The sequence below is a fragment of the Haemaphysalis longicornis genome, unplaced genomic scaffold, assembly GCF_048455015.1.
Source record: "Haemaphysalis longicornis isolate Haplotype H1 unplaced genomic scaffold, Haemaphysalis longicornis Haplotype H1 scaffold_2, whole genome shotgun sequence".
Lineage (NCBI taxonomy): Eukaryota > Metazoa > Arthropoda > Arachnida > Ixodida > Ixodidae > Haemaphysalis > Haemaphysalis longicornis.
In genome coordinates this window covers 188590801-188609125 of record NW_027526295.1, presented here as the reverse complement: position 1 = coordinate 188609125, position 18325 = coordinate 188590801, and the positions used below count along the sequence as shown (strand labels likewise).

Here is an 18325-nt window from a genome sequence, read left to right as displayed (position 1 = left end):
ACATGTGATGCCACAGCGACTTGGTATCCACTGAAGCTCCACCGTGTAGCCCTTTTTTCACACCTCTCTGAATTGGGAAGCAACATTAGCGGTGTGTTGCTGCTTTGCAGGTCCCTTCCTGGACACCTTCTAATTGTCGACGCTGGTTTATGGAGCCCCAAAAGGCAGTCCTCTGTTGCGCGATTTCATAAGAAACGGTGTAAAACTCTTTGCATAAGCACACCAGTTCGGCTGCGGTAGACGACGTCCTGTGGGTTATATTGATAATTTGCTCCTTTCAGGTAATAACAACCGCCGCCGCCAACGAACACACAATTACCAAGTCGTCAACAGACACGCGACGCATCCTCGTACGGTTGATTGATGCACATCAATCCAAGTTGTTAAACTCTCGTAAGCACCATATGAGGCTTTTTACAGATACCGGGGATGAAAAATGGCACCTTAGACCAGACAGATAATCTGGTAAGCCCAAAAATGAAAATCTTAGACTGCCAATTAGGAAGGCATCAAATGTTGTTAAGCATCTTTCAACACAGGCTTGAATGGTGCCAGTCCTTGTAAACATTCAACGGTTGATGACGCTGATGTCTTAGTCGTTTCAAATTGGGTGTTCGCGTTCATTTCATCACTTGACGTCGCTGCACTTGCAAGGCCTCTAACCTGTAAGCACTGTGCAGAAACCAACGCCACGCTTTTGCGTAACATGCGTATCATATAACCTCAACCAATGAGGGTTTGCTAGAAGTGGGCACTTGAAACAAACAAAACTTAGAAGACAAAACTGTAATTTTGGCCATGGTATATGGCTTAAGTAGGAAAGGCAGACGGCAATGAATGGACGATCTTCCATAGCCCAAAACTTGGCTTAAGATTTTCTAATCTTGAGCAAAATAGATCCACAGCGCTGTAGGCCGGCCTGTCCAAGTAACTCACAAGTTTCAGTTTGCCACGGGACTAGAAAAAAGACGGAATCGTGGCAAAGTGACCTAAGCTGCATTCATTCATAAATATTGACAAAAATAGAAAAAAAAGCGAAAACACTTTTTCTTCTATGACGTCTCTTTACACATGAATACCATGAATTTGAGTTTTTAGGCATTATGAAGTGCTTCGAGTTAGCATGACAACTGACCCTTTGTTAAACGTGTCACAGACAATGGCGGTCTGACGTTTTCACGCGCTGATCAAAATTTCAACGGCCTCATCCGACTAAGGCGTCTAGGCGCTCGCACAAAACACTTTGCAACTGCTGCCGAGCCAGCCTATCTATTTTTGGCGTTGGTCGTGCTCACTGTCAAAATGTATCACTTTTCTAGCAGATCTTCAGATAAAGAAAACAGCAGCGAACAAAACTGAGAAGAAAATGAAAATGCCGAGCCAGCCGATGACGGCAGCGGAGCGATATCTACAGCAAAGTCCACCGCAGACGGGACGAAATCGGCCTCAAGCAGACAATGAGGTCTCTTGTTTGCTTTGGGACAGGGGTTTGCTCTGGAAGCAGAGTATGGTACGAGCGTACCGTTATCTGGTGGTCGCTGCGATGACGCACTTACGTCCGTTGCCGTATCGTGGCGGGGCGGGCACCGACGGACTGGAGGAGTGGCGGTCACAGTGAAAGTTGCTCTGAGCAGCACCACGCACGTGAGCGCGCCGCTCAGCTCGGCGTACTGCAGCCGCCCGCAAAGCGAACGAGCCATCTGCTGACGGCGGCGTATGGCCAAGAATCAATCATGCGGGACCTGGTTGTAAGCGCCACGACACGAGGGCCCGCAACCGGAGCTGGGGCGTCTTCACGAGTACTGAGACTCGGTGGAGGCGCGCTACAGCTCAACAGCCGGCGTAGACGGCTTCTCTGGCTGGTCCCCATCTTCGTGATCGTACAAGTTGTGTTCTTCCAGAGAGGACACAATGGTCCCGCAGCAGCTGCGGACCCAGCCGCCTCAGAATTTCAAGTTCCATGTAAGTCCTTTTATAGCGATCCGCAGCCGTGTGCTCGAGCTTGCGTAATATGGTCCCAAGTCGAGCGTCTTTTATTGATGATGTATGCTATTTCGGTCGCCTTGTCAACCGCCAAGAAATACTGCGCACCGCCGAGAACTAGTGGTTACTGCGAAATAACTACTTTTTTTTGCGATTTCGACACCCTTACTCTTCCGTAAACCGACTACAACCTATTATTTTGTTGCGTGACGTACCGCCAGTTTAGAAGTGGACTGTTTTTGGTCTGCTGAGCACAAACATGCCGATTCAATTCCCGGCCGCGGTGTCCGATTTTCTGATGGAGGTAAAAAGCAAGAACGCCCTGGGGTTCAAGATTTCGGTGCACATTAAAGATGCCCAGGTAGTCTAAATTAATCCGAAGAACTCAGCTACGGCGCTCCTCATCGCCTAAGTAGCGTCGGCGCGTTAAACCCCACAATCAATCAACCGGAAGTGGACGGTTGGATCTCTACCTGAGCTCTAAATGTGGATAAGTGGGGAAGCGATCCGCTTTGCTATGGTGCTAAGTTCAAGACCGCGTCTTTGACGTTGGTCTTAGCGGCGATGCTGGTGTTATTTTCAGTGGCAATGTCTTCAATTTCGACAAGGTATTTTGTTTTCTGTCACAAAGAGCGTGCACGCCTAACAAGAACCTCAATTTTGTGCTAGAGGCACCCTGCAACATACATAGGCCGCTCTGAAAGCAGCACGTTTCCTAATAAAGTCGCCTGTTGCGACGCTAAGGCACTGACAAAGGAGTGGTGATTTTTCGACCCATTATCAGCCAATGCCTACAGCGTGCCACTACGGGGCTGACGCTGAAAAAAGGTGTAAAGAAAGACAGCAGTGTTGAACGCATCGATTCCTCGTTGCCTATTTCATTATCCATAACCTGATTTGTCTGCCACAATATCAGCGACTGACGTCTTTTCACGTGCGCCGCGTAAACTGTTCGTTCATCTTGGCTTCTGTTATGACATTACCCAGAGTCTTCTGTCCATCCGTGGCTCACTCGTGATCATCATGGCTGTTGGTATCTCTGTAATGGCGGTGACGCTTACGCAAATTGAATGTTACGAACAGAGGTCGTGATGAGCGTGGCATCTTTTACAATAGAAATGACGCCTTGGACCACCAGGGTATGGAAAATGGCGCTGCAGCTTGTGCGGCAAATATCAGAGTAACGTGCCTATAAGCGTTGAATAATTGGCAGATTTCACAGAGAATAATGAATGCTATCACACCTGACGGGACCGGGGGATAATAATATAAAGAGTGCGGGGAAAGTACCTGAATATTCTACAGGCGGCCACTTAATAACATCGCGGGAGCGCAGATCGGCTGCTGAGACAGCACCTTATAGCGTGACGAAAGAAGCGAGAATAGTGCGTACGCAGAACAATCACAATAGACGGAGCGTCATCCACTAGACTGTGTCTCTAAGGACAACACATAACTTTTCCGTCGTTCATCAACCGGCTCCGATCGTCGGCGATGGGTGACAGCGATTTTGCGTGCGCATCCTTCGCTGTTATTTTTCATTATGGTCGCAAGACAGGCAGGCATGCGCATTACGGCACTGAAAAAACAGATAACTCGGTTGTGCCTATGAGTTATACCTGCGCAAGCGCACGTTTCCGCAACAACAGACAAGGAAATCAAGACACGTAAAGCACAAGTTCTACCAATTCCAGGCACGAATTGTTGCTGATACCTTCTGGCACCAAACGGAGCAGGCCGATCAACAGTGGAGGGACATGCGTCGTACATGGAGAAATAGCTTAGAAGACGGCGCTCCATAGAGTTCTTACTATATACACTAGAGAGGAATATGGCGCCAGCGTCTATACGGCTCATACCCAGGCCGTCTGTGTCGCCATGGGCCGACATTAGCCATTACACCGTGCGCTCGCCTTGAGTTTCGTCATTAGCTTGGTTTAAAACGTGTTAATGGCCATATGTTCGAGCACAGCGCCGCTAAAACGCAAAGAATGGTGTGTTATTATACAAGTGGAAAATAAAACTGGCTGTTTTAAAGGTAACTAAAAAGGAAGTAAAAGTGTATTTTGCCGGAGCGGTTCGACCTACTGTTCTACAGGCCAAGCTGGCAACCCGCCGTGGTGGCTCAGTGGCTAAGGCGTTGCGCTGCTGAGCACGAGGACGCGGGTTCGATTCCCAGCCACGGCGGCCGCTTTTCGATGGAGTCGAAAAGCCAAAACGCCCGTGTGTGCGAGATTTCGGCGCCGCCTCATCGCCTGCGATGAGTCGGCGCGTTAAACCCTACAATCAATGAATCATAAGGCCAAGCCGTTAGTTAACAACATTGTTAATATTTTGGGGGGAACTCATTAGAGACTCTTATTTTATTATTTCATTAATTTTGCCATTTTTTTATAAGTTGTTTAAGAGCTTGGAATTGTTTCTTAGCGTGCCAATGAAACGTCGCCATTGTGGTGAACCGGTGCCCCGACCGTCAGCTAGTTTAACAAAACTTGTTGCTGAGCGAGTTCGTTCATACCTGAAGAAAAAAAAAGAAAACGTGGCGTTACAGTCATGGACGCAGACAAGATAGGACGCATACAGGCACCCGTATCTGCCGTATCTTGTCTTCGTCTAAGTACGCATGTTTTTTTTTTGTTTTGTTTCGTCAGCTACAACTTTCGCGGCGGCATATTACCCGCTCAGTCATACGCTCCTTCGCGCCGGCATGACCAACGTAAGGTACGATCACGCACTGCCTGCTCTTTCAACGAACACGCAGTTGCCACGGCTCACGGCTACCACAGAACAGGGAAGATGTCGGCTGCCTCGTAGCTCAGAGACGTGTTAATGCATAACGAAGAAAACAAATCCCCAAAACCGCTTACGAATCCAGTTGTCATGCCAAGCCAATGCCAGAAGCTGTCGTCTGCCTATAACCCCCCGCGACGACGTGGATTCCTGTTGCAGTCTCCTCTCTAGTATACTTAATATGAAACTCTATGGGCGCTCCCGCAGGCCTGATCATTCTGAGCATACACCTACTCTCGTTGATTTCTCCGCTTTGCACCGTGATGAGGCACTAACCCACCCATTGGTCGACGCTGGTGCGATATTATTAAAAAAGTAGTTTACTACACACGCGCATGGATTTCCACACAAGTTCTGTCGATTGACATTGCGTTTGGAAGCTTGAATCATTAGCAGTAAGGGTGTGACTGCAGAGCCTACTCGGGTATGAGCCTCGTGCACCGCAGCTTCAAGTAAGCAAAATACACCTATACAGCAAAGAAAATACACCTATACAGCAGATTTTCTACGGGGCTCAGTCGCAACACCAACCGGGGAAATTATTATACAAGACATCACTACGTTTTGTTACGTTCCAAGTCGTTATTTCGATATAAACATTCCTCTTACCACTTGTATGTGAATGCATGCGAAAGCATTTTACAAACCGACATTTTTTTAATACCAGCAGACGACAGTTCACGAATGAGCTGCTGGCGACGCCGACGTCTACAAGGCACACAGTACCCGAGGACAAATAGCAGAAAAACAGAACCATAGTTGCATTTCCGTATTTGCACGCTACTTTGCGAAGGCTCCGAAAAAATTCCATGCCGGCAAAATATAAAGATAGCCTTAAAACTAAAACACAAAGAACGTGGATGATTACGCTACGCAGCGGCACAACAATAAACAGATGGACACACAGAAGCCACAATACGGAGACCCGCATTTACAGCTTCATTGAATTGTCTTGAAATATCTCAAACTTTGGTCCTGTACAATTTGTAGATTGCGATTTTTCCACAGGAAACAAGTTGGAGTGCAGTTTGTTGTGGGAAATATTTTTGCTGACATAGATAACAGGCACGTGCACGTGCAAGTACGTACGTTCGCATGCAGTTACACGAACAACCACGTACACCTTGATCAGCTTTAAAACGATCGCTATTATTCCAAACGGCTGTTTTTTCATCGGCACTATACGAATACGAGGGGAACCATGCGTGTAAAATCACAACTACCGTTGTGCGCTCTACCATGTCCATGCCCCTGGCGTTGTCAAATAATAGAAGGGTCAACAGTAAGTTAAATGAGCTTAAACATGCTTTCGTGAAAGCTTCCTCATGTACAGCCGGTAAAAGGCTTGTCTATAACACAGCGTTCGTACTCTCAGCCCTATCCTGCCCCGCCGGAGCGGGATTTGAATAAAACTACTGCGGGATTCTGAAGTCTTAGCCCTTCGCTTTTGCCTCCGACATGTTTGGAACGAGTATGTTTCGGCAGTTTTCGGATGTAGCTGGTTGAAGTTGAAGTCGCTGTTATAGACAAGCGTTTTACCGGCTGTACATATACGTCCAAAAATATTCGCATGTCAAGTACGCGTTTATCAATATATGAACGCCTTTAAAAAATTGGCTCCAATCCACGCTGTGAAGTTGGTTGGAAAGCAAAAGTTTAAATGACACCCACAACGATTGCCCCAGCGACGTCACTTGAATTCACACACGTGGCTCTACAAAGAGTGAAACGAGAGATTCTGCCAGCCGTTACCTGGAATTTGCGGGGGCGGCATCCCGAACGCAGCAGCGTCGGGTACGGCCGGGCTAGAGAGGCGGACGCCGCCGCTATAGCCTAGCCATGCGTCGGCGGAAAGAAAACGGAGAAGAGCGTCTTTAGAAAGGTGACAGCGGAACCTAGCCATCCTGATGGGCAAGCTCGGCGCTACAACACAGCTGGACGCTAGTGCAGACACCGAAACAATTTGGCACGTGAGCTTACTGATTCCCATTTATACAAATTTAAAATACTTAGTTCAGTAAGCTTGAGAATTGCGAAAAAGCTGAAGGAGTTTTTATAACCGCTCTTTATCAGATCCACTTGCTTCTTTCGCATTTTGCAATACCTATTAAAACACAACCGAATTGGTATTCACCAATTTAGAAAACGGAGTCCCATTCCTGGCAAGCAGTGCGCAAAAGGTAGCGTTTCTCTAGCGGCCAGATGCCTGTTTGTGGTCTGTACATTTTGTTTTCCCGCCCTGCGAACCAATCCTTAACGTATCTTTGCCGCGCACTCACTTAATTCTGTCAGGTCCGGGTTACCCAGCAGGTGCTGTCGAAAAAGTTAATCAAGCCATGCGAAGAAAGCGCGCAATGGACGCGAAGCAGCGCCAAAACAGGCTCAAAACAACTGTCGCTAAAGCAGACGACAAAGCTGTCCCGCCGACCCGCACGCCGGTGCGAGCAATCGCCTGCGTGCGGGGAACGCTGGGTAATAGCGCCCTATCGCCGTGTCATCTACACTATGCTCCGTGAGTGAAAAGCGCCCTCCCCATTCGCAGACGCGTTGGCAGTTTCTTGTCCCGCACGCTATAAAAAAAAAAAAAAACCGTTGGCAGGTAGAGGTTCATTACAGCTTTGCTTTAAAAAAAAATCATCAAGCGACATTTTTTTTAGTCCATCCAGTGACACTCATAGTACTTCTAGCAGCTTTAGGTTTACCTTCGCTGCGCGATTGTATTTTCAGAAACCTGCCCGCACAAACCCCGAATTTTCGGCTTTTGAAGACGTGCATCCTGGGTTTCGCAATATACGCACGAGAATTTCTCTGCAACTCCACACACATAACGAACATCAAATCACTTCCAGGCATGGACAAAGCACAGTGGAGTTTACACGGGACACACTCGCTTCTACAAGTACCGTCAAGTCGTGTTGCCGGTCTTCTTCTGACAATGAGCTGTCCACCAGCTATTGGGTTATGCCAAATGCCCTGTCCAGGATTTAAAGCTCAATAAAGCAAATCTACTAAAGTAACTAAAGCGTTTCCCGCGCCGTTGGGACGTTATGCCGTTATTTCATGCTCTTCAGGGGTCGGCGGCCCCACAAAAGTTTGTTTATTGGTGGAGCGACCACGCCTTCTCTCACACATACAATACCGCTCCCAGGGGGTGATGTATACACACAGACGCGCGCTCACACTCGTGCATACCTCCCGTTCTCCTCGAATTCGGTTCGCGGAGTTTCGTCTTTTTATTTTTCTTTCATTTGAGCGCCACCGCTGGTGTTCAGTTGAAACCATTGCGAAATGACCGTGTCCACGCAGCACGGAGACAGTCCCACGCTTGTATACAACTGGTTTTGATGTGGTTGATCGCTTTCGAACCACTTTCTGTTCATTACAGTGCCGTTTGGATGTTCGCATCACATTGCAATATACTAGCGGTCATTTGTTCTTTCTCTTGCTGGTAATCATACTGCGCTGAATGCCAGGCTTCGGGACGTCGTCTGCTCCCGGAATTCAGAAGTTATGCCTTCTTTGTCCTCAAGATAGCGCCGGACGCAGCACATAAGTGGCGCCACAATACCAGCGCACGAGGCCCATACTTTGCCGTACTTTGAAGTTAGGTGTGCTCGGAATGTTCACGTTTCGTCGCTGCGCAGGCGGAGCGCTGCCGGCTATTATAATGGATGAATCACAGGCAGATGATTTGTTCCTTCGGTGTCAGGCAGGTATACAAGTGGATGCGGCTTTTGTAGAGTCAAAAGCTTTATGGCAGTGAACACGCGAGCTCAGGCCGCTCTATCGAGACGCTGGCGCAGTCTCATTGTACGTTGGACGGACCAACCCGATAAGAGCTCTTTATCGCGATGTTGTCCTATACGGTATTTCTCGCGATATCTGTAAATCATCGAGGGAAAGACACGTGCCGATAAGGCGGTATTAATCTCCTAGTCAGGCAGCGAAACGCAATCAATATTTCAAATTCGGTGACACAATTTGCTCTATATTTGCAGATGGTGTGATGTAAACGAACAACCGCGTGGCCACTCGCTTCTAGAAACCGAGTCCGCTAAATGTACTATCATGACATATTGAAGTACAAACTACGGAGCGCGCGGCTTTCAGTACATGCCGCGCATCCTGGCGACAGGCCGCGTATGCGCAGCTATAGCAGGTTACGATAGTTCGGGATCAACCATTATATGTGAAGACAATCGTCTTTCCATCGTCTCTTGAGCGCTCAGCTCGAAATAAAGAACTACAGGAATAGAGCTGCGCGCGCCGTTTTCATCAGCGCAGTGGCGTAATTACTTAACGCTCGAATGAACGGGCGCCGAACGCGGCGTGAAGACAAACCAAAATGCTCACACCGAACATCTACACGTGACCTTCACCACTCCTTCACCTGAACATGTTCTAGTTCCAACGAAGCTTTGGCATGGTGCGATGTCTGTATCGGCCACAGCTGTCTGTTGCCTTTGTGGCTGCCGCTGAGGAGCGGCTTTTGTGCAGCCATCCGACGAGTTGTCAATGCCGCCTCGTGCAGGCGGCGCTGCATGTGGGAAAACATGCACATCAATACCAATCTTCTCTCAAATTTGTTTGGCTAGGGAAAGTCATATAATGCGCCATCCTCAACAATTCGCGCAGATATAAGCAGGGTCCTTGCCGCATCCTTACCTTCAAAACAAGATGAGCCCGGAGAGAGAGAGAGAGGAGAGGAAAACATCTTTATTTGCCCTTCTATAAAGGCTTCTGCGTTGCTGGGGGAAGGAGCTGCTGTTACCAGTCGCCCCCAAGAACTGCCTCAATGTGTTGGAGGAGGGCCTCCCAGTGCTCCTCTTCTGTCAGTCGTAATGAGGAGGTGGTCAATTGTCGGACTGAGGGCGCGTACCGGCCGGCGCTTTTCGTCCGCTTGCGGAGAGCGAGTTTGAGTTGTTTTTGGGGATCCTCTGGGGGGTCAAGCCACTCCGCCCAAGTGCCAGGAGAAGGGGAAAGGGAGTCTGTGTATATGTTTCTTGTCTGTATAATCTCTAAGCAGTCCCACATGTAGTGCTGGTTGTTAGGGTACCCGTGACCGCAGCGTGGGCAGCTAGGGTGGCCAGGTTTATTTTCTATGTAGTGCATGATATGTGGGGTGCGTAGGACACCTGCTTGAGCTCGGCGGATGCAACTTGTCTTCGATCGCGGCCAAGAGATGGGAGGAACGCAGTGTGTGTCTTGATCGGTGCGAAGGTCTACCAACTTTTGGTGCCTGGCTTGTCTTTCTTCGACGCGGCTGGTGTGGCGGTCGTATTCCTCCGGCAGCGCAATTGGAGGCTCAGACTCGCGGAAGAGAGTTTCGCGCGCGAGTTGGTGAGCCGCCACATTTCCTGGTATCCCTTGATGACCTGGGATCCAGCGGAGTTCAACCGAAAGCTCTGGTTGGGAGGTTAGATGCACTTCGAGAATGTTGCGAATGTGCGTGGCTATTTTATTGCGGCAGAAGAGGCGGATCGCATCCTGGCTGTCAGTCAGTATAAGCAGTTTCCGTCGGCCGGTGAAGTTCGTGATGGCATCTGCTATGGCTAACGCTTCGGCATGACCGGGATCACTAATTCCTAGGAAGCGACGAGTACTTTGTCCGTTCCCGTAGTACGCGGCGGTAGCAACTATACCGTCGTCTGATACGGCGGCGTCGGTGTAGACCGGAGTGTAACCCTGGTCTATCTTCTGCGCCACTAAATGGCGGGTGGCACGCGCTCTGTGGGCTCTGCGCTCGTGGTCGTTTTCCACACTCATGTGGCGGGGGATAGGATGTACAGTCAGCCTTGGCAGGTGTTCCCAAGGAGGGCGTTCTGTAATGTAGCCTTCTGGTTCCTCGATTTGTGCCCCTAGGGAACGGAGTATAGCTCGTCCCTGTCTAGAGGCGCGCAGCCGAGACTCTTGCGCTTCTTTGTGGATGTCTATGCGGAGTGATATTGGAGTGTGAACTCCCATTCGTCGAATCTCATGTAGTGGGGTGTAATTCGGGAGTCCCAAGGCAACACGAATAGGTTTGCGCAGTTGCGTTTCTAATTTTTCTATCTGAGTGCGTGTTAGCCGCATGTAAGGGGCTGCGTACATGATGCGCGGAATGATGAACGCCTCGAAAATTCGTAGTAGTTCATGTTCTTTTACCCCATGTCGCTTCCTTGAAATCCGTTTCATCATGTGCGTGATCTGATTGATCTGTGTCGTGATTTTTTTAACCCAAGTGTCCGCTTTGCCTTGTTGGTGAAGCCAAAAGCCGAGCACTCGAATTTCTTCTTTCCTTGCTATGTTTGTGCCGTCTAGTGTTAATTTGATTAAATTGCGGTTATGGTCAGAGCGGCCGGCTGGACCATCCTCCACGACGATGTATTCGGTCTTAGAGGGGGAGCAGCTGAGACCAACGTCTTTCATGTATGCCGTGACGACATCAATCGCTTGCTGTAGTTGGTGCTCCTGGTGCCCGGGGGAACCCTGACAGCACCACAAAGTCAGATCATCAGCATATATGTTGAAGTGAACGTCGGTGATGGGGTCTAGTTTGGCGGGCAGGTCTTTGAGGACTATGTTAAAAAGAGTTGGGGAAAGAATAGAGCCTTGCGGCACTCCTTTACTTGGTTTGAAAGGGCCTACCAAGCGGCCGTCTACAAGGACCTCCGTTGTTCTGTCGCTTAAAAAGTTCCGTATGTAATTATATAATCGCTCACCGCATTGTATACTTTGGAGCTTTTCTAAGATGGCTTTATGACTTGCGTTGTCGAATGCCTTGTAGATATCGAGCGCTACAATTGTCCTTAGTTGTGCACTGCTGGGGGAGTCGTAAATATCATGCTTGAGGCGGAGCATGCAGTCTTGAGTCGACACGTGCCGCCTAAATCCTGTCATGTCTTGGTGCAGCACTGCCTTGATGTTTATCATCCACGTAAGGCGCTCTAGAATCATCATCTCCGCGAGTTTGCCACAGCATGACGTTAGTGATATTGGGCGGAGATGCTCAAGGCGATTGGGTGGTTTCCCTGGTTTTGGTATGGGTGTCATTATTGTCTCTTTCCATTCTTTGGGAAGAACGCCGGATATCCACGCTTCGTTTATGTACCGAAGTAGTTCATTCATAGCGTTTTCTGGCAAATTTTTGATAAGTTTGTATGTGATTCGGTCCTTTCCCGGTGCCGTGTTTTTCTTTATATTACTTAAACAGTTGTCCAATTCTTGCCTGGAGAACGGTGCGTTGATACCTTCCTCCAATGATTCCCCAGGACCAGGAATGTAATCGGCTAGAGTTTCTGGCTTGTAGCTGTCGGGGTGTATCGTTCGGTGGAACTCCTTAGCGAAGTCTTCGTCTGAAAGCCCCATGGCCATCTGGATCTTCTTCGTTGTGTGCCTAGGCCTGGCTTGTCCCAGCAAGCTGCGCAGGATTTGCCACGCTTGCTTTGTGTCTAGTGATCTGTTGATTTTAGTGTGGCAGAAATCCATCCACTGTTTCGAGGCCAGTTCATTTGCGTAGCGCACCATATCCTCTGTAATGTTTTGCACGATCTTTTTTAGTTGTTTGTCTCTTTTATTCCTGCTCCACTTCTTCTTTAGTTTCTTTTGCTTTGCGAGAAGGTTTAACAAGTGCCGGTCTGGAACGGCCTCCTTGAATTCAGCAGGGCAAGTCGTAGTGTGCTTTTCTTGAGCCTCTAGGACCAGTTGGGTCCAGTCGCACAAGGGAATGTTCACTGTCTGTGCGTTTCCTATGGCCTCTCGGAATTTATCCCAGTCAGTGTGTTTTATTTTGGCCGTATTCCTCTTTGCTGTCGTTCCCAGGTCTAAATCCGCAAGAAGTACGCAGTGATCGCTGCCTAAAGTTTCTAAAGTGTTGCTCCATGAGATTTCTCCTTGTCCCTTGTGCCAGGTAAGATCGGGATTAGAGTCTCTCTGCACACTGTTCCCGTACCTGGTGGGCAGCATTAGGTCATTTGTAAGAGTCATTTGGTGCTGTTCCATGGCATGTTCCAAGAGTCGCCCGGATTTTGATGTTGAGGTGTAGCCCCATGCTACGTGCGGGCTGTTAAAATCTCCTGCAATGACTACGTCTTTGTCTCTATGCTTCTGTAGCAACCCATGAAGCCAATTCTTGGGGCTGTGATGCGATCCTCCTGGGAGCCAATATGCGTTAACTAGGATTACATGGCGATCTGAAAATCCCGGGTGTACTTCTACGGTGACATGTTCTTGTCTTTCGTTGTTGCAGTGCGTTGAGTCGTGCTGAATGGCTGCCAGTGATTTGTGTACCAGCGTGACACACATTGTGGGGGCGCTTTTTTCTTCCCGATTGCCTTTCCGCGTCTTTTGTACGATACTCTTCTGGGAGAAGGTTTCGTAACCTGAGATTCCAAATCCCCCCCTTGTTTCTTGCAGGAGTATAATCTGTGGTTTTTTCTTTAATGTATCCAGATATTTTGCCAGCAGATTCCTTTTACGCTTGAGGCCGCGGCAGTTCCATTGCAGTATGGTCAGGGTTGGTCTAGGGAGGGGCTGTCGTGGTACTGCGAGATCATTCGGGTGGGAACCTCTGATTATGACAGGACATGCTGTTGTCGTGGGCGTAGTTTCTTGCGCGCTTTGCTGTGTATCGGTGGCACAGTCCTGGTCACTCATCATTGGGTGAGTGACTGGCTTCTGGCGCAGACGATTCAACGGCTCGTCTCTTAGGCATGATACCTATACGGGCCTCAATGTCACTTATGCGTTCTTCGAAACGTTCGGAGAGCCTGGCGACTACAGTATCTATTACGCGCAGTGCAATGGTGTCTATTGTAGTCTCGATTAGGCGACGATGGGTTGCCTCTATAATTGCCTCAACTGTGCGCAACTGCTCCTCTTTTACAGCGTTCATTTCCGAGCGTAGTTCTTGGAGCATGGTGAAAACATCGCTTATGGGGGGGACGGGCGATCCGCTCGATGCATCAGTTTCCATTTGAATGGGTGGCGGTACACATTCGTCGGTTTCTTGGACTGGCTCATTCGTTAATAGGGGGTGCGAGTTTGTGTCTAGTCCTAATGCTTGCTTGTATGTTTTGGTGGCTGTTATTGGTGTGATGTGTGTGGTCCGCTTGTTTTGGTTGTTGCCCTGTAGGGGAGGGGAGTAAGGACGGAGTGGCTCGCTCACCTCAGATCCGGCACCCGCCTCTCGCAACCTCTGCGGCGCCGTTGTCACAGTGATGGTCTGGTGGGGGGTACCCGTATTTTCTTTGGATGCTCCACAAGTGTTCGTCTCTCGGCTTGTTTCAGATGAGGCACATCGGGGGGGTCTCACCGGTTGATCAACTGCAGTTCTTTGGAAGTTACCGCTGACTGCACCTCCTGGTGGCTGCTGCAGTTGGACACGTCGTGGCAGGCGAGGTTCTTGTGCGTCGTGCTTTGCGTTCCTGCGCGAAAGGCTAGGACTTCTTCGCCGTGAGTCCGGGGGATGCTTGAGCCATTTTCCCAAAAATTCATGAGTCCGGGCTGGTTTATCTTCTATTTCGCGGGCATTATTAGCGGCGATAAGGCGCTTTCGACGTGTGTTTGCCAGTCTTCTTGCATTCTCGTCCGCGGCAGTTCTCGCTTTGCAGTCGGGGTCTGTAGCAGGATGTTCACCGTTGCAGTTGTAGCAGCGTGTCTCGCAAGAGTGGGCCACCTCCAGCCCCGGGTTGGCTGCAAAGATGCCTCCGCAGTTGGGACAGGTGACAGTAATGCCTTTTTTGGGACATACTTCGGATTTGTGTCCGATAACCATGCAATTCAGGCATAATATGCTTCTTGGGCGATGAGGATAGCAGCGCATGGCGGTACGGTGAAATAGCACGTAGTGGGGCACCCTTAGGCCTTCAAATGTCACAAGGATGGTGTTGGACCGACCCATGGGACGGGCGAACAGAATGCGGGTTTGTTCTGATTCCAGGTGTTGCCGAAGCTCTTGTTCGGTTGTTTCAGCGGAGATTCCATGTACGACACCCTTGCAAGAGTTCTCCGGCGTGGCTGTGTAAGCCGAAAACGGATGTGCACCGTCCTCTAGAGACACTTGCTTGATGGCTAGAATTTTATCCTTGGCGGACTTGCGGTAGGTGTCGATCACCGTCAGGTTTTGTCTGGGGCGAGGTTTGAAGTAGGTGTCACGTCGTTCCGCTGAGTTCAGTCCCGCAGCATTCATGACAGCATTGGCGAGAAGTCCGCGTGGGACAGATTCTAAGTCGGTTCCGTCGGTTAACTTTGCGATGATTGTAGAGCTGGTGGCATCTTTCTCTCGTCTGTAGGAGACTGTGACCCAATCGTCGCCCATCTTCGTGAGGAGAAAGCCGGCGTTAGGACAGGTGCTCGAAGAAGGCGAAAGGGCTCGCGCCCTGGCCGCCGCTATATGGGCGCCCCGGGGTCACGTTAGGCTTAGCGCACGTAGATGAGAAAATGGGCCAAAAGGCGAGAAAAGAGACTTGCCGTCGCCGAATTTACGCTGTCCAGGGGTGCGGGAGGATGAAATCGGTGTTTGAATCCCAAAACTGGCGTCAAGGGAAGCGTTGGCACGGAAGAAACCAAACAATTTGCAGAGCGGCGTGAACATGTGGCCGTTCGAACACGAAGAAGAAGAGGCACGAAAAGGAATGTAATTTCCGCAACACTCAGCTAGGCACGTTCCAGCACGTCATTGGAGTGTGCGATTTCTTCAAGCCAATCCCCCCGCCTCTTACCTTTCCTACTACCCCACCTCATCCGTCATCCTCTCTTACCGAGCGATGGGAGACGTTGTTAACCAGCCCCGCCCTGGAAGACCAGCTCGTCCTGATCTCCAGGGGCCAGGTGGCTACAGAAGCATATGGGTCCCGTGAAGACGGAACCACTTCCATATACGGCGTCTGAGAAGACGTCGTAGTACCTCCGTTCAATAAAAGTTGTTTCTCTCCCTCTCTCTCTCTCTCACAACAATTCGCCGTTCCTTGTTTATCACATGACAAAAAGGAGAGGTTCACTTCAGCTATGTGCCCCTGCTACTCATCACGTAACTTGTTAAGTTGTCCCGAAGATAGTCGATATTTTTAATACCCTGACTTCATTCGCCGTATATTTCCAGAAGACATTCCTCTTCTTTCTTTTCGTTCGTCGCTCGCCGTCGAGTGGATGAGGACGATTGTTTAACATACCTTCATTGCGCTATACCTATATAATCCTGCTTACTATCTTCAATCCTTAACCGGCCAGCTCAGCAATGGATATTTGCAAATATTACTTCAAGTAACGCTCCGTTACACGCCGTTGCTCTCCTTGGTAATACAGACAGTGTTGAGGGCTCGCTAAAGTCTCATTGAGCATCCACAAAGGATGCCTATATAGTAAAATGGTCGTTCATGAATGTCATCACATCATTCATATTGTTATGTGAATGACGTGTGTAAAAGTTCCATCAGTCATGATTACATTCGAAAACAATGGTGTCTTAATCTTTTCCTCCCTTGTTCCTTTGTAAAATAGGAGCTGCACATTTCGCCGGACTTTAAATTAAAAAAAAAATGTGGTAAAAAGGCATTATGAAGCGTTTGTTTTTCGCTGCAGGACTGGATGATAAAATATCCTTAATACACTCTCATTTAGATATCGGGACGTGCGCAGGCAACCGATCGATCGAGGGATATTAGAGAGTGGAACCGCTAAACGTAAAAATTGAGTGTGCCGCCCTCGCACATAGAGCGCTCTGCATGCATCGAGCTGCATGCGATGTTGAATACGATTAAAAATCCTTTGACTGTACATGCACTTTCAGTTTTGATAACAGCACGTCTTTAGGATACCACCGGACTGCACGCCCTTTTTGAATTCGAGCAAAAGTGCGAATTGTTGAGGAAATAAATGACTTGGAACACTCGACCACAGCAAAAATATTGGTAAAGGTCATTGCTGCTTTTGGTGCTGCCTTTTCTTGTGTCAGCGGCATCAGTTCTGAAACGAACCATTCGTTGAATTCTTTGTGTATCTTTTCACCTGAAACCATACAATATGGAGATCGTGTGGGCACGTAATGTTGAATAATTTTGTAATCCATTCTCTATAATCACAAAACCCGAGAATCACTTTCACCACCACGATGAACTTCTTCGACGTGAATTGATTGGTACCTGGCTGAAATATAGACATTCACCCACGAAAAAAAACATGAACATAGCTAAAACGTTTCTTGCCCCGTTTCACTCCAGCATAGTATTGGTTTGGGCGGGGCGAGTTGGTACATAGCGAAGTATCGAAGAGCATGCACAGGACGGCTCGTCTTCTGTGTTTGTCCCTTGTCTTGTGCTGCGCTTCGATACTTCCTTTCACTCCAGGTCATCGACTCTCGGGTAGTCATTAATAGGCAAAATTTTTTTCTCACCTTACGAGTAACGCCCACAAACCACTTTGAGCGCCACGAACCTTACATTAAGTTTTAACCTCTTCAGGGGATCCGCGAGTTGCTCAAAACTCCTTGTTAGCCTGTATGTTGCGCAATCCCGAGCTGAGGTGAAATTTCCTGGAACTGAAGTGTCGCAACGCTATTCTCTTGACGGGAGCATCTTGCAGGTACAGCTTACAGGCTATGCCTGTTTTCAAGATTTCCAGCGGTTAGTATTCTCGTTGTTCGCTTCAATGCGTCGGAAATTTTGGGCCTATGGGCTAAATTCTCGCACGTTTTTTCACGTTCCTTTGAAGTTATTTTTCTCTTACTAGCCGTTCTCCCATACGGTGCTGCGTACGAAACACGTAAAATAAAAGAACTAAAAAGTTCACAGCAGTGGCCTCGTTTCTTGCAGCAGCAATCTTCTTGCGCGCAAGTTCCTGCGTGCCACCCTTGCTTCTGCCTCGATTCTCTATGAGATTAAAGAGAAAAGTATTCAACGATTAGGTCGCCCTTTCTTTTTACTTACGTTAATAGCCTCTAATACTGCAAGATGTCGCTTTCAAAGTGCGATGAACTCCTTCACTTTAGGCTCTCGACCACAGTTAATGCCGCGATAACGACCTAGGTACTGGCGAGCCGCCTCGTTATTCTAGTTGGCTGTAGCTTCAAACTGCGCGTGTAGCTTGCTACTTGCTACTTTGCATCCCCCGCCCTTACTGCGCATGTGCAAAGCTTCCTGTTAGGAAACATCGGATGGTTCCATTTTTTGACCAACTGTACGGTTCTTTTCCCTCTGCCCGTCAAAGACCCGGTGGGAGCCCGGGTAAATCCTTAATTCTAACAGCCCGTTTTCTCTTCCGCATGAGTTCTCTACTTTCTTTAAAATGCTGTAAACCCTTGCTAATTCAAATTCGCATATGTCAAATTATCCATTTAGTCGAAATTTATTTTCGCCGTAAATTTACCTTCCACAGGTGCTATTTATTTGCCCCCATTTATTTTGAAACGTTTTTTCGGGGGACACGGATATCTCAAAAAGCTGACAGAGCAGACAGAAGACAGAAAGCAAAGACAAAATCCGCTACAGGCATTAGCTCTTTAGCTTCCACTACTTACATCCCACTACTCGCGGAACGCGGTCGCCTAGCTCCCACATATCGCGGAACTCTGTCGTGA

General features: G+C 48.7%; 1 protein-coding gene across 2 annotated transcripts in view; it reads left to right on the top strand.

The window, feature by feature from the left end:
- Positions 1-1429: 1429 nt before the first annotated feature.
- Zyd (sodium/potassium/calcium exchanger zydeco) overlaps positions 1430-18325 on the top strand; it is a 53007-nt gene continuing 36111 nt past the window's right edge. Inside the window, exon 1 of one of the 2 annotated variants that reach the window (XM_077698927.1) lies at positions 1430-1962. In XM_077698927.1, the coding sequence (XP_077555053.1) occupies positions 1734-1962 (229 nt within the window). In that variant the 5' untranslated portion in view covers positions 1430-1733. The remainder of the gene's footprint in view (positions 1963-18325) is intronic. The other variant, XM_077698928.1, reaches the window with a different exon arrangement.